Source organism: Vipera berus (assembly GCF_964194415.1).
Source record: "Vipera berus genome assembly, chromosome: Z".
NCBI lineage: Eukaryota > Metazoa > Chordata > Lepidosauria > Squamata > Viperidae > Vipera > Vipera berus.
This window is the reverse complement of record NC_138205.1, coordinates 749,815-772,981: the sequence shown is the minus strand read 5'-3', so window position 1 is coordinate 772,981 and position 23,167 is coordinate 749,815. Positions and strand designations below refer to the sequence as shown.

Below are 23,167 nucleotides of genomic sequence, written 5' to 3'. Positions count from 1 at the left end.
ACTTTGCACAGTCTGTGGAGCTCATTCCTACAAGATGTGGTGATCACTATCTGGAATAGCTATCGGGGGATTCATGGGGGATGGTGCTATCAGACTTGAAACGTAAGACTGCTTCTGGGTTGAGAACGGATGCCTTCAACTTCCACTTGGAAGAGAACATCTCCATACCCTACTTGGGAGCTCCTTGGAGGCATCTAGCCTAGGATCGGCCTTGTGCTGATGGAAAAAGGAGAGAGGAACATCTCCGTCTCCTGATTGTGAGCATTCTGGAAGCATCTGGTGGATTAAGAAGGGCCTTGGCTTAATCTGGGAAGAGTGGTTCTAAAAGCGGTACCATCTTTGACAGCTGTCCTCTTGACTTTCAAAGAGCAGCTGGAAAAGGCAGTCCAGAATGGGTCTTAGCTGCAAGGCAGGTCCATTTGCAAGCCCAAGTCTGTAATGGCTTTTTTAAAAAAATAAACGGTTTCTGTTCTTTAATTTGAGTCCAGAAACAAACAGGAAGCTAGGCAAGAACTGTTGCTCATAAACCAACATGCAACAACATATTGCAACAAGGAAGCCAGGATGTTGTTACTGGAGCCCAAAGAATTGTAGACCAATTAAACAGTCATTAGGAGAGATTTTGCAGGTTCAAATGTTAACTTGGATGTGTGCCTGTTTTCACATAGCTCAGAAAGAACCACTGTAGTCTCCTGTCCCTAGATTTCTGCAAAGAATCTCTTCCAGTCGTTATCCAAGAGGCGAAAAAGTCCCAATATTTCTTCTCCATTAAGAGCACGCAAGATGGTAGATCATGTTACTCAGTGACGTAAAATTTTTCATAAGAGGGCAGACGTTTATAAACAAATACTTCATAAATCCTGGGAACAGTGAGAGATCTTTTCACACCGAGGAGGGTGGGGACAGGCAAGGCTGTTGAGAAGCAACAGTCACAAAAAGCTCCAGAAGAAAGAAATTAACCAGCTTAGTCGGGATGCAGGCCCACACAGGGGACGGGATCTGATGGGCCACGGGGAGCTTCAATAAGGAAAGCTAGTGCTGAGGCCTTCAGTAACATCAGCCACGGCATTTTTGTAGACCACCCTCCAGGGCTGGGATTTGGGGGCACCACTAGATCGGTCTGATGCGCTGTGGGTCTCAATCCTCCCGCCCTATTTCGTTTAAAATCTGCATGAAGCCATTGAGTGAGGTCATGGCACGATTTCAGAGAAGGAGTAATCAGTATGCAGATTTTTATTTATCAGATTTATACACTGCCCATCTCACCTAAGTGACTCTGGGCAGTTTATAATACAGGTAGTTCTCGACTTACAACAGTTCATTTAGTGACCATTCAAATTTACAACGGCATTGAAAAAAGTAACTTATGACCGTTTTTCACAGTTGCGACCTTTACAGCCATCCCCATGATCGTGTGATCAAAATTCAAATGCTTGGCAACTGGTTCTTATTTATGACAGTCGCCGTGTCCCAGGGGATCACGTGATCCCATTTTGCGACCTTCTGACAATGGGGAAGCCAGATTTACTTAACAACCAGGTTACTGACTTATCAACTGCAGTGACTGAGGCAAGAAAGGTCATAAAATGGAGCAAAACTCACTTAACAAACGTCTCACTTATCAGCAGAAATTTTGAGGGCTATCTGTAAAAATATATAGTACTCTAAAAACCGTAGTTAAAAGAGCAAAGGTAAAAACAATGAACAAGATTAAAAGGAAGATGTTAAAAGAGGTGGAGAAAGTGCCCTCAATCCCCCCCCCCACTCTCAGGTTGCAGGTCGCTCTTAGAGCCCCCCTCCCCAGGCCAATTGGCAGAGCCAGGTGTCTAAAAGGCCAAAGGAGGGGAGTGGGCGTCTCACCTCTGGAGCTAAGATGTGCAGTGGGCAACGGCAGAGAATCTGACTGTATAACAAATCCTAACCTACGGGGGCATTTTCTTTCAGGGGAAATGTTCTAAAAACCGTCCTTCAAAAGACCAGTATAGAAAACTGTACATTTCTTTTCATAAACGCAGCCACTGTCTGATGGCTTTTGCTTGGTTGCTGCTCTTTCCTGACTGGATGATCTGAAGGCCTTGTGGAGCACCAACCCGATACGGAATTTGCAATATCTTTTTGACCGCTGCTATCCCCTTCCTCTCTTGTTTAGTTTGTGAGTGAGACAGGCATAAGCTGACCTTAGCTGTACTGGTCTTGTTTTTCCCTTATTCTGACATCGCAGAAGGGCAGCCTAAGCGTGTTAAATATCTGTTAGGATTTGTGACCCCTTACCTCCAAGGGAAGTTGGGAGGGCAGTGATGGGAAATGGGCGGGAGAAGGAGAAAGCCAGTCTGCTGACAGAACAACCTTCTCCTTATTTTTCCAATACGTTGGTCAGTCTGTCCCAGTTCTCTGTCGATGCAGATGCTACACACTTGGAGATGTACCGCCATATGGTGAAGAGATGGTTTATTAACAGATTTTATTGTGGTTTGACTACATAATTAGATTTAGATATACAGTAGTGTAGTATTAATAGAGTGAAAGAAAGGGAAATCTTGGGGGATTTAAGCTAGTGGGGTAGCAGGTTCATTTTTTCAAGGTGGCACAGATAACGTGCACTTTGCCTTTTCTCCCCGTTCCTCCTCTTATTTTTCACAAAACAGACGTAAAGCAAAACCGTTAAGACAGGTTGATGAACAATGACAAGCCAGAGCAAGAAGAACAGTAAGTGACGAACAGTCTGTAGTCCGTTCTTTATGTATTAAAGTAGCTACGTCTCCAGGGCTGCTGCCATGTTTTGCATTACTTCTTCCAACACAGGTTTTTGCATGTTTGCATATTTTTTTTTACTATTTTTACCACTTTTATTAGTTTTAGGGACTTGTGCTCATGCATTATACTTGTTGCCTTGATGTTCCTGGGACAAGCCTTGTGCGGCTTCCCTCTCCATAGTAGTGCTACTACAGGTTGTCCTTGACTTACAACTGTTCATTTAGTTACAACGGCACTGAAAACTGACTTAATGACTGTTTTTCATACTTACAACCTTTGCACTCGTGGTCAAGTGATCAAAATGCAGACGTTTGGCAACTGACTCGTATTATGACGGTCGCAGTGTCCTGGGGTCATGCGACCCCCTTTTGCGACCTTCTGGCAAGCAAAGTCAATTGGAAAGCCAGATTCACTTAACAACCGTGTTGCTAACTTAACAGCTGCGGCGATTCACTTTACAACTATGGCAAGGAAGGTTGTAAAATGGGGCAAAACTCACTTAACGACTGTCTCGCTTAGCAAAGGGAAATGTTGGGCTCCACTGTGGCCGTAAGTCGATTCAAGTGTGGAAGGTTTTGCTTATTCCATTCCTGCTTTGGCAGCGTTAGCTGCTATGGCGACGCTTGTTTTCATTACGCCCAGGTCAGTCACCACGATAGAAACTTGTTCTGTCTTTGTTCTCTAAGACTGGTCGACAGCTTCTTCCAAGTACTGTTCTTCGACTTTCTGTGAGGTCAGAACTGGACTTCTTGATCACCTGCTCCGGTATCATCGTGACCTTGCAGAACTAATCAGGGTGGGAATTATTCATTGCTGCTTACTGCCTTCTGCAACAGCCCGTGCCCTTGACAGCTGGCTGGGTTGTTTTCACACACAGGTGCAGCCCTAGCGCTATCTTCTTCCTAATAGCTAGCAGGTGAGGAAGGGCCCTGGGTGAGCTCCTTCCCCCCTTCGCTCACACACCCTTGCCGCTTGCTGGAAGACCCACCAACCTCTTTCTTTAACCTGATCCACCATCGGGAGGAAAGCTCAACGCCGCGTGCCACTGCTGCGGCAGAATAGGGGCCGGCAAATTCACGCCGGTGCACCTTTCGGTAGGCTCAATTCAAGAGCCCAATTCCCGCCTCCATTCGCTCTCTCAGAAAAAAGGCAGCCAGAAGGGGCCTGCCCACACCGGTAGTCCTCAAGGTACAATCACAATTCAGCCCCGAGTTTCCACAGCTAAGCGAGACATTTGTTACGTGAGTTTTGCCCCATTTTACGACCTTTCTGGCCACGGTCATTAAGTGAATCGCTGCAGTTAAATTAGTAACACAGTTGTTAAGTGAATCTGGCAAAAGGGGTTCACGTGACCCCGGGACACAGCAACGGTCCTAAATACGAGTCAGTTGCCAAGCGTCCAAATTTTGATCTGGTGACCACGGGTCATAAGTCACTTTTTTCCAGTGCTGTTGTAACTTTGAACAGTCAGTAAATGAACTGTTTGAAGTCGGGCATTACCTGTTTGTATGCCCCCTCACCCTACCCAGTGTGTATTCTTGAACCTAGGGAAAAGAGCTGGTATCTTTTCAGTTTCCAGGTAAAAGTCAGCGCCCTAAGCAAAGAATAACAGGTGGTGAATTGGTCTTCTTTCAAAAACAGAACAAAAACATTTTCTACTGAAAATGGAAATTTGTCTCTTACTACAGTCTCCGAAAGGGACGCGGTGGCTCAGTGGGTTAGGACGCTGAGCTTGTCGATCAGAAGGTCGGCAGTTTGGCGGGTCGAATCCCGAGTGCCGCGTAGCAGAGTGAGCGCCTGTTACTCGTCCCAGCTTCTGCCAACCTAGCAGTTCGAAAGCACGTCAAAATGCAAGTAGGAAAATAGGGACCACTACGGTGGGAAGGTAACAGCGTTCCGTGCGCCTTTGGCGTCTAGTCATGCCAGCCACATGACCACGGAGACGTCCTCGGACAAGCGCTGGCTCTTCGGCTTTGAAACGGAGATGAGCACCGGCCCCTAGAGTCGGAAACGACTAGCACGCATGTGCGGGGGAACCTTTACCTTTACCTTACAGTCTCTGAATGAAATAAAAGGAGGAGGTGCCAGGTTATAGACCAAAATAACGATAACAATATTTTAGCCTGTATAAGGTAATCCCTGGTGGATTGTGCTCTGTCTAAGTTAGGATTGCTGCTTTATTGGCTTTTGTCTTAGTGCACTGCAATATTTATACGCTGCTAATGAAGATGTGGTTTCTCTCATTCCAGAATCCAACAGACTGCCCCAAAGAGTCTTTGCTCCTCCCGTAGTTAAGTCCTACAGCACACCTTTTGGGAAAGGTGAATTGCAGCGTCACGGCAAGGCAGAAGATGGAGTTACCGCCAAATCCATAAATATATTACCAGCGCAAAGTAAAAGACAGAACGAGAGGACGTCTAATGTAGAAAAGAAATCTCAGTGCAAGGAGGATTTGGAAATGATTGAGAATGTAGGTGGGATAATGGATTTTGTTTCCTTGAGTGAGATTTCCCAAGCCAGAGTTTCAGAACAGGAAAAATTGCAATACTGGAGTTTCATATCACCAGCTTCTCCTTGAAAAATTAGGATGGACAATTAATATTTCAATTTTCTTCTTTCTCTGTATTTGATTTATGTATATAAGTTCTTAGCTGGAAAATCACAGGACAATTTACAAAGGCGAAACAATACAGAATTACAAAATGTATAAAACCACAGAACATAACGCCACATAAATGCCTGACATCTGTTAAAAGATTTTCTCTTTTGGGGGAGCAACCTGTACTGTGATTGTAAATTACCGGTAGTTACTTTTGTTTGTGTATCTCTGGAGCATCACACAAATGTTTCCTAGATGTTTTATTTACTTATAGATGAACATTGGGAATTGCAGAGTGTACAGTCAATTGAAGCTTTCTCTTTACTGAAGTTAAATCACTTCAAGCTACACAATGTATTTAGATTTTTTTCCTCTTTTTTGTGGAAGGAATGGGATGAAAATTCATCTATAAAATATTCAATACTTGCTAGATCAAAACCAAAGACTACTGTGGCACTTTAAAGGACTAGCAAATGTATTTAATGTAAGTCTAGGATCGAGCAAGCTGAAATCCAATGCATCTGGAAGGCATGAGTTGGGGAGGCTTGTTTAAAATGTCAAGGCCGAAGATCAGCCCGTTTAATTGTGTTGAAAAACTACAAGGCAAATCCAGAAGTTAGAACACACAAAATAAGTGCCTGAGCTGTATTTTAGGTCCAGAGAAGATTCCGAGCTAAAAATTAAAAACAAAAAACCCCACTCCGGTGCTAGCTAGTTTTTATATTTATCATTTGCTAAATGCAGCTACTTTCACCGATCTCTTTTCATCTTTTCGTAGGAAAAGGGGTGTCTCACCGATGCACAATTTGAGGAAATTGTTCAAAGTGTACTTCAAAAATCTCCCCAAGAATGCACGGGTATGTTGAAACTGGGAGGAGAGAGAGAGAGGTGTGCAAAAAAATTAAAAAGCAACTGCTGTTAATGTAAAGATGAAAATTAAATATCTCTTGCGTTCCACTGAATTTGTCAAGATGATAATAAGATGCTGATTTTGCGTACTGTAACTTGCCAAGTCTTGTCCAGGCTTCTCTTAATCATGGTGGCTGCCTCTCAGTCACGTGATAGCTATTTATTTTCTAATACAGGTAGTCCTCGGCTTAACAACAGTACATTTAGTGACCGAAATTAGAGCGGCACGGAGAAAAGTGACTTCTGACTGTTTTTCACTCTTAGGACCGTTGCAGTGTCCCCACGGTCAGGTGATCACATTTTGCCTTCTGACCTGCAAAGTCATTGGGAAAGCCAGATTCACTTAACAACCTTGTAACTTAACAACTGTAGTGATTTACTGTACAACTGCGGCAAGGAAGGTCATAAAATGGGGCAAACCTCATTGAACAACGGAAATTTGAGGCTCAATTGCGGTTGTAAGCGGAGGACTGCCCGTACTGTACTGATACGCTTTTTACTAGTGAAACGCATCGTGCAGCGCGCAATAACAGCCACTAAATCCAAACAGTCCCTAAACTTTTAATATTAAGCATTAAAAATCCAACAGACTCAGCCTAGTGCTTTCCCCCCTGTTTAAACTGCACATATTTTTCATCTCTGAAACGGCCAACCAGGCTTTATAAAGCTGTTCCCTTATCATTCCTAGAAAAATTTCGGAAGAGGCTCGTTTCGGCAGAGTCTGCGGAAGGCCAGCGTTCGAGAAGGTGAGTAATACCTGTAACTTTCGTAAGTGAAGTGCAATTACCCTGGACGGAAGCTCAGCTTCCTGTATCTTCATGCCCATGTGGTTTTCTTGGCAACAAAGCCGAAATTGTTGTTCCCTTGCCTGCCTTCTGGGTTTTTACCTTCCCTGTCAGCCCATCCTACGGGCCGGGGGGGGGGGGCTTCCTTCTGGTTTCACATCCAAGTACAGAAATAAAAGGCGGCTTTTCAAGATCAGCCAAGGTCGGCTCCTGTGCTGCCATCTGCTGTAGAACTGGTTTGGGGAATGTATTATTTTGACTCCAAACAAAACAAAAATCCTGTTCCTTTTCCTTGAAGCACCTCAAGCATGCCGGCTGTGGGAAGAAAGCGACTTCTGGGCTGTGGATACCCCCCAATCTGCGTTTAACTGCCGCAGACGATAGCAAAGAATTAAAATAGTAGAGTTCTCTGGTGGGAAATAGTAAATGCGGTGCCATCTGCCCTCAAAAAGTACTGAATTTCACGTGATATAAGAAGAGACTGGACAGTCATTGGACTAGGGTCTCCTGGCTGGGCAGGGGGGTGGACTAGAAGGCCCCCCGAGGTCCCTTCCAACTCTTGTTATCCTGCACTAGAAGCTGATAATTTGATTCCAGGGCAGGAAGTGACCTCCTTTGGCAGAGAGAGAAGGAAAATGGGAGGAAGCAGAAATGAGACAAGTGTGGAATGCTCTTGATCCAGCTTAATAAACCACAGGCCTCCCCAGCCATTTCGCTCTCGCACCCGCCTCTCTCAACCTGCAGTCAGGTCTTGCTCAAGCCATGGGGGCTTCCCACCAAGTGTTTTCACCGGAGGAATGAAAGAACATGTCTTGTTTTTCCCACCCCACTTGAGCCGTTTGCGAATGCCTTTCAGAAAAGGGCAAAAATTAGCTCTTAGCAAGACTTTTTCTTTTTCCATTCATGCTTACAAATGAGAAGAAGCTTCAGCTCTCAGGAAGCACCAAGAGCCCCCCTGACCTCTAGCCCAGGGGTCTGCAACCGTGACCACTTCAGCTGGCTGAGGAATTCTGGGAGCTGAAGTCCAGAAGTCAAGGTTGCAGACCCCTGCTCTAGTCTAGCGCCCATCACTAGTAACAGGAAAGCCACGCAGCGGTTGCAGATGTGAGCACATCTCCTTGTGGCCTCAGGGTGGCGCCCAAGTACACACAACACAGATGGACAACTTGAGCCACTGAGGGTTTGCAGCCAAGCCCATCCTGGACAACGGGAAAGAAGCTCCGGTCATGGGCAGTTGCTGTTTCTTAATTTTGAATGGGAAAATGATCGCCAGAAGGGTGTTCTTAACTTTTGCCCCACGTGTAATTAATCTCAGTGGGATTCCAGCTAACTTTCCTTTCATAAGACAAGGTTCAAAATGCTGGAAACCAAGACTAGGGAATATTTCAGTTCAATTCAGAATAGAACTGGAAGGGCCCTTGGAGGTCTTCTAGTCCAACCCCCTGCTCGAGCAGGAGAACCTATAACCCGTGACACGGGTGCCACAGGTGGCATGCAGAGCCTTCTCTGTGGGCACGCGCGCCGTCACCACAGTCCTAGGCCTTCAGCTGGGTTTATAAACCCTTTTTGCTTTAGGCCTCCGCCACCGTGTGCAAAAAAAAAAAATTCAATCAATTTCAACTTCTCGCAGGAAAAAAAAATCTCGCAAAGTTGGAATTAATTGATTGAACTTTTTAGTCCCACCCAGTCTGCTGTTACCACCGCAGCCACACCCACCCAATAGGCCACGCCCACCCAATGGACCACACCAACACAACGGGCCATGCCCACCCGGCACCCGACGATACGTAAGTAGGTTTTGGGTTGCAGTTTGGGCACTCGGTCTCTAAAAGGTTTGCCATCACTGCCCTATAATATTTCAGACCAATGGCTGCCCAGACTCTTCTTGAAAGCCTCGAGTGATGAAGCACCCACAACTTCTGGAGGCAGGTTGTTCCACTGATCAATTGTCCTCGTTGTCAGGAAATTTCTCCCCAGTTCCAGGTTGCTTCTCTCCTTGATTATTTTCCATCCGTTGTTTCTTGTCCTGCCTTCAGGCGCTTTGGAAAATCAGTTGACCCCCCCCTCCTTGTGGCAGCCAGTAATAGAACACAGCATGATTGCACAAAAACTCACAAAAACAGCATATAAAACGTGTACGAAAATATAGAACATTAGAGCAATGAACCATTTTTAAAGCACACAGCACGAGTGAGGAATAAAATTATGAATAAAATTAAATTATGTACGAGCAGTTACTGGGGTGGCTAAACCTAGGATCGGATATCTAGATTGTTTAGTCCTTGGCCAGCAGTGCCCTCGAGATGATGTATTTCATGCAGGGATCCAGGGAAGTGTTGTGCTGGTCAAACATCCACAGCAGGTATCATTAAAACTTCCAGGCTAAAAGAATAATAAATAATAATCACATTATGGTTTAGCATGCAGGAACTCAGCTATTGTCCTAGCCTATTGTGTGAACCAGGCCATCAGATTAAACCATAATATAATTATTTACAGTATTTCATATGGCACATTAAGTGACTCCCTCCCTCTTTCATGGACTTTTTTTTTAAGAAATAAACCTGGCTCCAGAAACATGCATTTCCTTTTTTCCTCAAGCGGGTAGCCGTTCTTTGGACATGGCAGAATCAAGAGCTCAAATGAGGGAGATTTAAGGGAAACCCATACTGTATGTTCAGAGTAGCTTTTATTGAGAAAGGGATTGGCTGTTCTTTCACAGGAAAAATTGAGGACTGGCCCCTTTGTGTGTTTACTTAGTTATTATATCCATTTTCCTTCCGGATGCCGAGGTTGACCTGCATAGCCCTCTTTTCTCAATCACTCTCAGTAATAATGCCAGAAGGCAGGCTAAGGGGTAGGAATTGACAAAAGTCATATCCAGGGAGTCTCCGTAGGTTGCGTAAAATCTCTCTGGTGTTAATGCACCCTTCAGCCTCTACATCATTTTGCCTCTCCTAATGACGTTGTCAACGCTGCCAACATCGGATGTTCTTGCTTTGACAATATATGGAGATGCAGCCATTTTCCTTAACTTGTGTATTACTCTTAGAGTTAGAATTAGATGATACTGGGGAGGGGAGGAGGAAAAATGTGTATGGGAGTTAGTTGGACGTAACAGTATTGTAGTAGTGTGTGAACCAAGGTTATTGAAGGAAGTGATAAGAAATGTGGGTTGGAGAACTGGAGGGAAAGCCTGCACTTCAAACTAATTGGAGAATGTGATTTATGACTGTTGATTAGAGGAGGGAATTGTGCTTTGATACGATGTGTTCAGGGGAGGGGAATTCAGATTTTGGCTTCGACCGTGTAAGTGCCAGTGCTATGCTATTCGAATAAAGATTCTTTAAGCTAAACAATGCCTCGGAGTTCTTTGAAGAGTTTCATCTGTCGGAACCGTGACAGACGTGTCCGACTCTTGGCGATTCTCAGAGCCAGGCCTTTCCACGTCTTCCGATCTTGCGCGGCTTCTTTGAGTTTTTCTGTGCTCTGGCTGGTGTCGGCTTTGAGGGCGTCCAGCCATCGTGCTCTTTGAAGGCCCGCTCTCCTTTTGCCGCTCTCTCTTTCAAGCATAATTGCTCTGTCCAGTAAATTCCCCCACACGAGATGGGGCAAAGTAAGCGAGGCGCAGTTCCGTGATTCTGCCTTCCAGTGACACGTCTGCCCTTATGCTCTCCAGCTTGTTAGTCACCTTGTAAGTGCCATAGATCCCAAGATCCTCACTTTCCATCCCCACAGCAGCCAGTAACATCCAGGTGTGGCTTGTTTGGGGTTTTTTGCAAGAAGGTCTGTTTTTCACCCACCTTGCCGAGGGGGGATCCACCATGTGCTTGTGTGGTTTTCTCAGGGAGACGCCGGAGGCATTCCTGCCTGCAGAGAGGAACGGCTCGCGGAAGGAAACCGGAGGGAGGCCTTCAGAAGTGGGACGGAAAGAACAGCAAGGCAAAATGAGGAAGCAAAGCAGATTGGGTGTCAATCGGGGTGGAAAAAACCCAAGTACGTTTTCCATGAAAACACAAAGCCAACCGCACTGTGTTGCAAGCTTCTGCTGGCAGGGAAAGGGTCCTGTGTGAGTGTGGCTTTGTTGTTGGCCAGAGTTTGTCGGTGTGGATGGAAGGGTGGGCAGGGAAAGCAAGCAGAGCGAGCGGGGCCAAATTGATATCTACGTTATTTCCAGGGTTTCAAAACAGGCTGCTAAGGCTCGCCGTTTCCTCTTCCAGTCCAACGGTGCCGTTGTTGCTCCCACAACGCTCCTCTGGTGTTTTTGTAGAGAAAACAACCACACACACACACACACACACACACACACGGCAAAATACTTATTTTTCTTTGTCTCCTGGCAGATGCGAAAGCGGCAGCAAACAATGTAGGGTGTAAGGCAAACCGGAAAAGAGAGCCCAAGAAAGCCGCGCAAGGCGGCGACGCCCAAGACGTCATGGACCCAGAGGAAGCACCGGAGGAGGAGGAGGAGGAGGAAGAGGAGGCGGCCGGAGGAAGTGGCAGCGGCCGTGAGCTGAACTCTGCCTCTCTTGCAGGAGGGCTCTTTGGGGAGGACGGACAAAGGGGTGCTGAGCAGATGCCGCCAGCAGCGTCTGGCAGCCAGGCTGGGTTTCTGCTCTGCGGTTTCGTACTTCTGCAAAAGCCCACCAGAACGGGAAATGAGCCAGGGGTGTGCCGGCTGCTGGGGCAGATCCACTCACCTGCCATCCCATAAACCAGCTCCCTGAACCACGGTTTCCAGGAGGGCCTGGGTTCAAACCGCTCATTAACTGAAATTCTCAGGCGCCTTCCCCTTCCTTAGCATTCCTCTGCTGGGCAGAAGGCTCTGAGCCTTGGTGGTTTAGTAGCCTTCCTACCCTCCGTTGCAAACCAAACGCTGGTATCTTTCGAAAAGGACCAGACTCCAAACCACTTCCAGCCCGTAGATAATAATAATAATAATAGAGTTGGAAGGGACCTTGGAGGTCATCTAGTCCAACCCCCTGCTCAGGCAGGAAACCCTATACCATTTCAGGCAAATGGCTGTCCAGTCTCTTCTTAAAAACCTCCAGTGTTGGAGCATTCACCACTTCTGAAGGCAGGTTGTTCCACTGGTTCATTGTTCTAACTGTCAGGAAGTTTCTCCTTAATTCCAGGTTGCTTCTCTCCTTGACTAGTTTCCATCTGTTGCTTCTTGTCTTCAAGTGCTTTGGAGAATAGCTTGGCTCCCTCTTCTTTGGGGCAGCCACTCAAAAATATTGGAAGACTGCTACCCTGTCACCCCTCACTCTTCTCTTCCTTAGACTACACATACCTAATTCCAGCAACCGTTCCCTATATGTTTTAGCCTCCAGTCCCCCAATCATCTTTGTTGCTCTTCTTCTCTGGGGCAGTGGGATAGACCGGTGGGATTTCTGCACCCTCTGTGAGTGAGCGGGAGGATGGACCCACGGCCTTGTCCTCTGCGTTTAAGGTTGCCAGTATTGACCACAGGCTGTCTTGAAGCTGATCTGGAGGGAATAAGAACAGTGGCAGCGCAGAAGGGACCGGGGCATGACCACCGCAGGCGTAAAGAAACTAATGCCACGCCAGGAAAGAAAGAATGAAGGGAGGGAGGAGAGGAAGGAAAAGACAGAAAGAGAGGGAGGGAGGGAGGGAGAGAGAGAGAGAGAAAGAGGAAGAAAAAGGGAGGGAGGAGAGGAGAGGAAGGAAGAACAAAGGAAAGAAAGAAGGAAGACGTGAAAGGTGTGGGAGAAACTAGAGTGAAGGCAGAACAAGGGCAGGAAGAGAACGTATAGCTTCTCTTTGAAAAGAGACAAGACAATTACAGTAATTAATCTCTCCGCAGAAAGAACGAAAGTGGAAAGAGGAGAAAGCTGCTTGGGGAGAGGGAACATTGTTGTCACAGAAGAGTGGGGAGTTTCACCTAATAGGAAGCATAAGAAGGATGCTTCATAGAAGAGAACCTCTGGCTGAGGGGGGGGGAATAGACACACGTGTAAATAAAGCAACCTGCCAAAGTGAGGAAGAGGAGGGACACGCAGCGCTTAACAGGGAGGTTGCAGAAAAAATGGTTGCAGAAAATGTCGCGAAAGGGAGCCAAGAACGGTTAAGAAGAAAAAGCGCAGGGCAATTTTGGTGGAAACTTTTAAAAAAGGTTTTGACGGGAGGTGAACGACCACCGTGGCAAGGAAGGTCGTAAAAATGGGGCCAAACTGACTTAACCAACATCTCAGTTAAGGGAAATTTTGGGTCGTAAGTCGAGGACTACCTGTGTTTTGACCGACTGGCCAAAACCAAGGGCTGCGGAGGGGAAGGGAAGGCCAAGAAAGTTGTGCTTCGTCAGTGTGCTTGCCGGCTCCCTCCTGCTCTCCCGGCCTCGTCCTCTGCGCCATCCTGTCCGCTGGGATCCTTCCCCCCCTCCTTTCTTGAGGTGCTGAGAGGAAGCCAGGAGAGCCACCAGTGGCTCCTCTGAGGCAGAAAAGCCGGGGCGTTCTTGGTTAACGTGCTCCTCCGCTGACTGAAAGACAGGAGGGATGCATGTGCATCCGTGTGTGTGTGTGTGTGTGTGTGTGTGTGTGTGTAGTTGTGAGGAAGGGCCCTTAACGCAGTGTGGCCGCATCCTCTTCCCCCCACTGTGCAGCCTAGGCTGCTATCTCTTTGAGGAAATGCTACACGGTCCGTAAAAAAGAATCCCAAAACTATAGTGAGAAAAATACGTTAAAATCGGGATATAGGTAGTCCCCAACTTGCGACCGCAACGGAGCCCAAAATTTCTGTTGCTGACCAAGGCCATCGTTAAGTGAGTTTTGCCCCCCCATTTTACCACCTTTCTTGCCACAGTTGTTAGGTGAATCGCTGCAGTTGTTAAGTTAGCAAGAAGGTTGTTCAGTGAATCTGGCTTCCCCCATTGACTTCGCTTGTCAGAAGCTTGCAAAAAATGCGACCCCACCCTGGCACAAGCACATGCCAGTTGCTAAGCATCTCAGTTTTGATCACTGCAACGGCCGTAAGTGTGAGAAACGCTCATCAGTCCCTTTTTTCCGTGCTGTTGTAACCTCGGAGGATCACTAAATGAGCTTGTAAGTCGAGGACTACCTGTATTTGGGCAGCTTTACAAAGCTGAAGTTTGCTGGGGCCTGTTTTCCCTGTTGGGAAGAGAAACTGTTGGATCCTCTGGCCTAACCTCCTGCCCAGTGCAGGAATCTTATTATTATTGCAACACACACATACGCCCCCCCCACAACCGGGGGGGGGCCCTCCGGCCCCAATTCCAGCAAAGGGAAGTTTTCTTCCTGTGTTGAGCAGCTGTCTGGCACTTCCATTCCTTTCCTGATGGCCAATTTCCCGCTGCTTTTCTGCTCCCAGGCTGCTGTACCGCTTGGGTCCAGTGTTCTTACCCCAGCTGTGAGAAGTGGCGGCGACTCGGCAGCCATGTGGATCCCTCAGCCCTGCCGGAGGACTGGTCCTGTAGCCAGAATCCAGGTAGGGGAGAAGGGAAGACAAGCCTCTGAGTGGGGGCTGGTGGACTGGGGAGGGGGGGGCGGGGCGGCTTCCTTTCCTTCAATTAAGTGGAAGCGTTTCCTGCTGAGTATCTCCCGATCGTGGACAAGCAGGGACCAGTGGAACAACTCGCCTCCAGAAGTTGTGGGTGCTCCAACACTGGAGGTTTTTAAGGAGAGACTGGACGGCCGCTTGTCTGGGATGGTCTAGGCCTGGGGCAGGCAACCTGGGCCCTTTTATGACTGGTGGACTTCAACTCCCAGAATTCCTGGGCCAGCAATGGCTCAGCTTGGAAACTGTCCCTTTCCCCTCAGCATGGCTGGCTCAGGAATTCTGGGAGTTGAAGTCCATAAAAGAGCCCAGGTTGCCTACCCCTGGTATAGTAGGGTTTCCTGTTTGAGCAGGGGGGGGGGCTGGACTAGAAGACCTCCACGGTCCCTTCCAACTCTTGTTATTCTGTTAACTCTAGAGCGAAAGGGGAAAGTCCATACATTTGCACAAATTGAGCTGGTTTTTGGTGGCAAGGGCCAGCTGACCTTGTCAAGCTAATCACGGCTGGACCCGATTAGAACTGGGATGGGGGACCACAAGGAAATCCCAGGGCTATAGGTCCCGCCTAGGAAATCGGGAAGGAAAACAGGGCAGGAAGAGGTCCACCTTGCTGTGTAGGTCCTTCCTTTCTGTATTGCTGCCAGTAAAACTGCACCGATGTGTCCCTGGAATCCCTCCTAGGAGCTGAGCTCAGAAGAAGGGAGTCCTTTGAGCAGTTTCAGTGGCGTATTTATTTCCTCTTGCAGATCTTCAGTACAACAGCTGCAGTGTTCCTGAGGAGGACTGGTCGGGCTCCGAAAACGAAGTGGTCTACGCCATTTATTTCCCGGGGTCCATCGTGTGGGCCAAGCAATATGGATACCCCTGGTAGGCAAAAAATAACCAGATTAAAACGGTCCATCCCCGACCCCAACTTAGTCTGGTGTCCTAAACGTCATCAATTTAGATTAAATAACAGGATAGCAGAGTTGAAGGGACCTGGGAGGTCTTCTAGTCCAACCCCCCCACTCAAGGCAGGAGACCCTCGACCATTTCAGACAAATGGTTGTTCGCTCTCTTCTTGAAAACCTCCAGTGATGGAGCACCTAGAACTTCTGGAGGCCAGTCGTTCCACTGGTTAATTGTCCTCACCATCAGGGAATTCCTCCTTAGTTCTGGGTGGCTTCTCTCCTTGATGAGTTTCCATCCGTTGCTTCTTCTCCTGCCTTCTGGTGCTTCGGTGAATAGGTTGTCCCCCCCCCCTCTTCTTTGTGGCAGCCCCTCAACTATTGGAAGACTGCTATCAAGTCGCCCCTATTCCTTCTTTCTGTTAAACTAGACATGCCCAATTCCTAAATGCAGAAGTCATTCCAGAGCCCAAATCCAGAAAGAGAGGATGTATACACCGAGGGGGACTTTTATAAATTAAGGCAACAGAGGTGTTATGTGCGTCTCTTCGTCACGTGAGGGTACAAACGCTGCATTCAGAAGTGCTTCCCTGTTTCCATATTGGGGGGGGGGAACCTGGTTAGACAGAGCACGGAAGGACCCGTGGCACATCCAGGCTGAGTTTTTCCAAGGCATTCTACTTTAATTGTGCCACTGCTGCCTCCAGTCACACAACTCACAAATTCACCTCCCAGCCGCCCTCTTAATGCTCTTGTTCAAACATTTTGGCGTGTGGGAGTTTCTATGACAAATATTCCAAGGGAATTGTGGTTTCTCCGCAGTGCTGAATGCAGCCTCTTACAGCCACTTTTTCTACAGATGGGGAGCCCGCCCGGGCAACAGCCTTATTTATGTAAGCCGTGGAGGTTTGTTTCGGCCTTGTCAAATTGACCAGGCTCTCTTGGCCAAATTGGGCTGTGGAATTGACCAGGGCATAGGTAAAGCAGCAAGGTACCGTCAGGATAGGATGGAAAAATGCCCCTGGATTAGCGAGGAGAAAGAATTCCGATCTTTTTTTCTTTCCTTTTTTGAAGACCATATTTTATTTTTTTTATTTTATTTTAATTCCATTTATATCCTGCCCTTCTCCGAAGACTCAGGGCGGCTTACAAGCTTAGCAGTAGCCTTCATTCTATGTATATGCCTGCTTGTTAGGGCTTTCACACCCCCCCCCAAGCGGCATTATTACAAAGTCAGCTTAATTGCCCCCAACAATCTGGGTCCTCATATCAGATCTACCGGCATGGAGAAGTTACGGCCCTAATCTGAGGAATTTTTGCCCTTTTGAAATCAGCAGCCACTGGAATCCGCAGCTTTTTTCATCCCTCTTTTTTCTCTCTCACACTTGGATGGCCTGTGTGTGTGTGTGTGTGTGTGTGTGTGTGTGTGTGTGTGATGTGCATGCTGCACCATCCTTGTGCTTTGGGACGTTACTGTCCTTCCCCGTGCAGGGAGAAGAGGCTGCCTCGCGTCATCCACAGCTGTAAGGAACAGTCTCGGCCCAAGTCTGGCAGCTTCCTAAAAAGCCACCTGACCTTGAATCGGGGGCGGTTCAAAACCCCCAACGGTCTCTGGCCTCCACGGTCTGCTCGACAGCCGTCCCTCCTGCAGGCGGAGAGCCCCGGCAGCCAGGTTTTTACAGCGCCCTTGCCAAGGCAGCAGCTGCGGTTCTTCTGGCGGGAGAACTAGCCAGAAATGGGGCTTCTGACCCACGCAAAGGGGGAACGGCCGAGAAGTGCTTCTCCCCTTTCTCTTGCAGATGTCTGCCATCTATCTGGATTTTACGAAAGAACTCTCTGCGCTCTGGCGCTTTGATTCTTAAGTCCCTCATACTGAGGGCTCCTGAGCAAAGCCAGCTCACGTTTTATGGCAGAACTGGCTCCTGTAATGGCACCAGAGGAGCAGCTTGGGTTAACTTTTCTGGAAATTCCAACTTAGAATTAACATTTTCACCTTTAAGGTTTTAGCGCCGTCGACTTGGCTTTCCTGCAGTTTTCTCAAAGGTGATCCCCCCCACATCTATTTAGTCAAGTTCTATTCCCCCCCCAGAAAGTTTTTTCCTATGGTAGCGCTTCCTGGTCCAAGCTCAGGTAGTCCTCCTCTTATGATCACAACTGAGCCCAAACTTTCTGTTGTTAAACAGGACAGTTGTTCAGTGAATTTGTCCCATTTCACGACCAGTTGTTAAGTAGATAAATGAATCTGGCTTCCCCATTGACTCTGCTTGTTGGGAGGTCACGAAGGGGGGGTCACGTGACCCCTGGACACTCATAAATACGAACCGATTGCCAAGCGTTCGAATTCTCTTCACGTGGCCCTGGGGACGCTGCGACGCTTGTAAGCGTGAAAAACACTCATAAGACCCTTTTTTCAGTGCTGTTGTAACTTTTAACACTCGCTAAATGAACTGTTGTAAGTCAAGGACTAGCTGCAATAAGGATCTTGGCCAAGAAAATATAACTCTACAATAAACCCATGGTTTATTTTAGTCCTACCAGCCATATTTGTTGAAGTTCATCCTTCTAGGTGGTTTCCTGTCAGCCACAGACTCAGGAATTCTGGGAGTTGAAGTCCACGAGTCATAAAAGAGCCAAGGTCCCCCACCCCTGGACTAGGCAAAGGGGGTCTTTTAGGTTGAAACAATCTATACCTGTACAGGCAGCCCCCAACCCTATGACCACAATTAAGCCCAAAATTTCTGTTGCTAAGTGAAACATTTGATAAGTGAATTTTGCCCATTCTATGACCTTTCTTGCCACAGTTGCTAAGTGAATCGCTGCAGTTACTAATTTAGTAAATTGGTTGTTAAGTCAATCTGGCTTCCCCGTTGATTTTGCTTGTCAGGAGGTCACAAAAGGGGATCATGTGACACCCCCCGGGATGCGGCAGCTGGCTATGTCTGGTTTAATGAGAAGGAGGACCAGAGGTGACATCATAGCAGCGTTCCAGTATTCGAGGGGCTGCCCCAAAGAAGAGGGGGGGAGGGTCTCCACCTATTCTCCAAAGCACCCGAAGGCAGGACAAGAAGCAACTGATGGAAACTGACCAAGGAGAGAAGCAACCTGGAACTAAGGAGAAATTCCCTGACAGTCAGAACAATTAACCAGTGGAACAACCTGCCTCCAGAAGCGGTGAATGCTCCAATACTGGAAGTCTTTAAGAAGAGACTGGACAGCCATTTGCCTGAAATGGGATAGGGTTTCCTGCCTGAGCAGGAGGTTAGAATAGGAATAGGAATAATAGGAATAGGAATAGGAATAGGAATAGGAATAGGAATAGGAATAGGAATAGAATAGAATAGAATAGAATAGAATAGAATAGAATAGAATAGAATAGAATAGAATAGAATAGAATAGAAGCTGGAAGGGACCCTAGAGGTCTTCTACTCCAGCCCCCCGCTCAAGCAGGAGAACTTCCACCATTCCAGACAAGTGACTGTCCAGTCTCTTCTTAAAAATCTCCAGTGATGGAGCACCCACAACTTCTGGTGGCAAGCTGTTCCACTGGGTAGAAGACCACCAAAGTCCTTTCCAACTCTTTTTTTTTTGTATTCTCTGTCATAAATATGAGTCAGTTGCCAAAGGCCTGGATTTTGATCAGGTGATCGTGGGGATGCTGCAATGGTCATAAATGTGAAAGACAGCCATAAGTCACTTTTTTCAGTCCATTTTAACTTTGAACAGTCACTCAATGAATGAGGATTATACCTGTATTAGATATTTTTCTTAAAAAAGATCAAGATCATGTTGTTTGAAGGTCTCCTCGTCCCGCTCACTCCTCCTTCCCCTTTCCATGAGGCCAGCAGGGGTCCCCGAGTGTTTCACGGGGCCGAGGAGGTTTCAACCTGGTTCTCGCTGGCGCCAGTGGGGAAGAGATGGGGGTGTAAGGTGCTGCAACAAAGCTGCGATTGTGGCGCACCACAAAAAGCGACCAAGGGACGAAACCGTGGTTTGCAGAAATGTTTTCCAGAGTCTTTGTGACTCTACGGACGCCCTTGTGCGACACCACTTGACCGGCCTGCTGGATTTAATTCATGTTCTGCCTTCGTGTGCTAGATCAAGCTCACCAAACAGGCTGGATTTGCACAACAGACTGAGCAGCCACAACAGAAACAAACGTAACCAAGGGGAACGCTAAGCTCTGCCTGTCGGAGAGATGCGTCTGCTGGCTGCTTAATCGGGCCCAGTCGAGTGTTTTGTATAAACACAGCCTGCATTTGACTTTCTCTCAGCGCTTTTAAAAAGTCGGTGAAATGGTAGGGCAGACCTCTGACTCCAGGCTTGCTCTTCTTCATCCTTACATGCGGTGCTCCACTTACGACCACAACTCAGCCCAAATTTCTGTCGCAAAGCGAGAGAGCTGCTAGGCGAATTTTGCCCCATTTTACAACCTTTCTTGCAGTGAATCACTGCAGTCGTTAAGTTAGTAACGCGGTTGTTAAGTGAATCTGGCTTCCCCGTTTACGTGACCCTGGGACAGTGCGACCGTCATAAGTATGGGCCAATTGCCAAGCATCTGAGTTTTGATCACGTGACCACGGGGATGCCGCAACAGCCGTAAGTGTAAAAATGGTTGTAGGTCACCTTTTTCAGGACACTAACTTCGAGCGGTCACTAAACGAACCGTTGTCAGTTGAGGACTGCCTGCAGTTAGCTTTGCTATGCACAGTGCGGTTATGTGTCTGGTGCAGAAGCCAGAATTGCGTTCTCTTCTCCATTGCCCTCTCCTCCAAGAAGGGAGTCATGTTTAAGAGGCAATTATTAATTAAGGTGAAATTTTCACATTGGGCTTTCAAGATTTCTCAGAGAAGGATTAAAGGAAGAACAACCTTTCTTCGTTAGAAGAATGAATTTAATTAATTAACTAAAACTTGACCAGGGACCCCGTAGCTCATTGTTCTCTGCTCTCCTTCCTGACTCTGTTTTTAGGTGGCCAGGGATCATAGAAGCCGACCCTGACATCGAAGAGTACTTCCTGTTTTCTTCCCAGGCAGACTCACTTCCTGTTAAGTATATTGTGTCTACTTGTCACGTTTTTGTGTATCTATGTACCCCACCCATGTGGTCACCCATTATAATCAGACCTCGCAGGAGAGGCGTTTGGGATAGTGGGAACTCCTCGAAAAAGGGGAAGCCGGCAGCCCAGCTGCAAACAGTCGGGATGAATTAAAAAAATGGAAGACGGCCAGAGGCCAATAAAATTGCCCCCCAAAGCAAAGGGAGGAGGGGGTGCCAGACAACTGCCCCTCTTCTCCAAAGGGTGGGGAGGAGTTGCAAAGAACACCCCCCCCCCAATTGGGGACAGGCAAGCAGTGTCTGGGCAGTTGATCTAGCGTAGAGATTGCAGAGGAAGGGATTACCGATACAAGAGAGTAAACAGGCCATAATGGGTATACCTATTAAAAGGTATAGGTATAATAATAATAATAAGTTGGAAGGGACCTTGGAGGTCATCTAGTCCAACCCCCTGCTAAGGCAGGAAACCCTATACCATTTCAGACAAATGGCTGTCCAGTCTCAGGGAATTCTGGGAGTTGAAGTCCACGAGTCATAAAAGAGCCAAGGTTGCCTACTCCTGATCTGGGGAATTAGACTTGCTAGCTAAGATGGGCCTTTCCAGTGCTTCTCCTATGGTTTTCCTTGCAAAGGCCGTCGTATCTTTGCCTCTCGTGCTTCGCTTCTGCTGCAGGCGGCTTCTCCCCACACTGGCCACTGACCTTCTCTCCTTCTTGCTTAGTCCAAGTACCACGTGACCTTCTTCGGCCACTCCGTGACCCGCGCCTGGATCTCTGCCTCCCAGCTGAAGAACTACGGTGAAGCACTTGGGGAAGGAAGCACCTTGGTACGAGGAGGGCCTTTGAGGGTTTCTTTGGCAAGCGGGCCACAAAAATCCAAGGCTTTTGTTGTGTGTGTTGTGTGTGTGTGTGTGTGTGTGTGTGTGAGAGAGAGAGAGAGAGAGAGAGGCATCACCACCCATGTGCCGAAGTGACAGAGCTTGTGTCTGCTTTCCTTGTGTGTCCCTCAATGAGCCTCCCATGTCCAGATGATTCGGGACACAGATCTGTAGCAGGTTGCAAAGGAGTGTGTGTGTGTGTGTGTGTGTGTGTGTGTGACAGTGTGTGTGATTCCAAATCAATGTGTGTGTGTGTGTGTGTGTGTCTCCAAACTTAGCAGCTTTAAAACTTGTGGACTGCATGGTTGGCTGAGGAATTCTGGGAGTCGGAGCCCACAAGCCTCAAAGTTGCCGACTTTGGAGACCCCTGCTCTAAGCAAATTGTTTTGATGAAGGTACAGGGGGTCCTCGACTTACGACAGTTCATTTCGTGACCGTTTGAAGTTACAACGGCACTGAAAAAAGGGACTTGTGACCATCTTTAAAAACCTACGTCCACCGCAGCAGTCGTTAAGTGACTACGACGGTTGTTAAGTGAATCTGGCCTCCCCCTTGACGCTGCTTGTCAGAAGGCTGCAAAGGGGGAAATGGCAGGACCCCTCTGGGATGCTGCGACCGTCACAGATATCAGCCAGTGTCCAAGAGTCTGGATTCTGATCGTGCCTCTGTGGGGCAACAGACGTAAGTGTGAAAAACTGTCGTAGGTCCCTTTTTCCAGCGCCCTTGTCACTTCGAACGGTTATAAATTAAGATCGGCGCCCACTCCTCCTCCCAGCCACTCTTCTCTCGGGAGCGTCCTTTTTTCACAACAGCCACAAAATCCCAAACTTTCTCCCCAGGGGGAAAACCTGCCTGACCCCTAAGGCAAACTCCCCAGCTGTGTGAAAAAGGGGGGCCCGGCAAAGAGGCTTCTGTTCCCATTCTTCCAGACCACCTCATTTCCAGGGCTGAAAAACAACAAGGGACGGAAGGGGAAACCGGAGGGAGGATGATGGTTTAGCATCCTCCCGTAGTAACCCTTTCGCGACAAATTGGCAGCTCTGATTTTAAGCCTCTGTTCCAGGCCAAGCTCAGGAGTAAAAGTGAGAAGAAGGACCTCAAAGCGGCTCTGGAAATGGCGAAAGAAGCAGAACAAATCAGCATTCAGGTGGGCCCGGATTCTGGTTACAAAGCTTGCGGCCGCAAAAGTTGCAATTTTTTTCCTGGAATAACCGTCGTCATATATTCTCAACGCTTTTGTTCGGGCTCTAGGCCAGGAGTCTCCAAATCTGGCCACTTTGTGGCCTTCAATTCCCTCTCATGGGGGGAATTCTAGGAGTTAAGCCCACAAGTCGTAAAGTGGCCACCCCAGATCTACACACTGAACTGCCACAACATTTCAATCCACCTGATTCTGGTTGTCCCTTGTACTTTTTTTTCCTTTTTCCCCAGGCCTGATTTGTGGCGCTTTGGTTCTTAGGGACCCGGCATGTTAGAACTGGCTCCACTTGCATCAAAACGCGTCCACAAGCTTCGGCAACCTCTTTTTTTTTCTGTCATTGTCTTCATCACATCTCTTCCCCCCCCTCCCCCTTTCCCAACATTGCCCAAGGGACACCTGAAGATGTGTAATCTCTTTGTCACCTTTTCAGGGAAGAGTAAATCTATTCAGTTTGGGTTATGACAGAACAAGGGGCATTAGGAAAAGAGGGAGGCAGCCTCAAGGTGACAGGCGGACTCCTCTGACCCACCTGATTCCCCCCCCCCGTGTGCTGCAGCCCTGTGATTG

At 47.8% G+C, this 23,167-nt stretch overlaps 1 protein-coding gene and 1 long non-coding RNA gene across 3 annotated transcripts in view; one reads left to right on the top strand and one right to left on the bottom strand.

Moving 5' to 3' along the window:
* The first annotated feature begins 5,050 nt into the window (after nucleotides 1-5,050).
* Nucleotides 5,051-23,167, top strand: part of LOC308677648 (zinc finger CW-type PWWP domain protein 1-like) — a 30,414-nt gene continuing 12,297 nt past the window's right edge. Inside the window, exons 1-11 of one of the 2 annotated variants that reach the window (XM_081344253.1) lie at nucleotides 5,051-5,224; nucleotides 6,132-6,210; nucleotides 6,951-7,008; nucleotides 10,895-11,043; nucleotides 11,391-11,555; nucleotides 14,395-14,511; nucleotides 15,327-15,447; nucleotides 20,436-20,511; nucleotides 21,244-21,348; nucleotides 22,463-22,546; nucleotides 22,859-22,933. In XM_081344253.1, coding sequence (XP_081200379.1) covers nucleotides 5,213-5,224; nucleotides 6,132-6,210; nucleotides 6,951-7,008; nucleotides 10,895-11,043; nucleotides 11,391-11,555; nucleotides 14,395-14,511; nucleotides 15,327-15,447; nucleotides 20,436-20,511; nucleotides 21,244-21,348; nucleotides 22,463-22,546; nucleotides 22,859-22,933 — 1,041 coding nt within the window. In that variant the 5' untranslated portion in view covers nucleotides 5,051-5,212. The remainder of the gene's footprint in view (nucleotides 5,225-6,131; nucleotides 6,211-6,950; nucleotides 7,009-10,894; nucleotides 11,044-11,390; nucleotides 11,556-14,394; nucleotides 14,512-15,326; nucleotides 15,448-20,435; nucleotides 20,512-21,243; nucleotides 21,349-22,462; nucleotides 22,547-22,858; nucleotides 22,934-23,167) is intronic. The other variant, XM_081344252.1, reaches the window with a different exon arrangement.
* On the bottom strand, nucleotides 9,177-10,990 carry LOC308677649. The gene is made up of 2 exons (XR_014028544.1): nucleotides 10,851-10,990; nucleotides 9,177-9,429 (listed from the first exon to the last, which is right to left on the bottom strand). It is a non-coding gene; the product is annotated as an uncharacterized lncRNA (long non-coding RNA).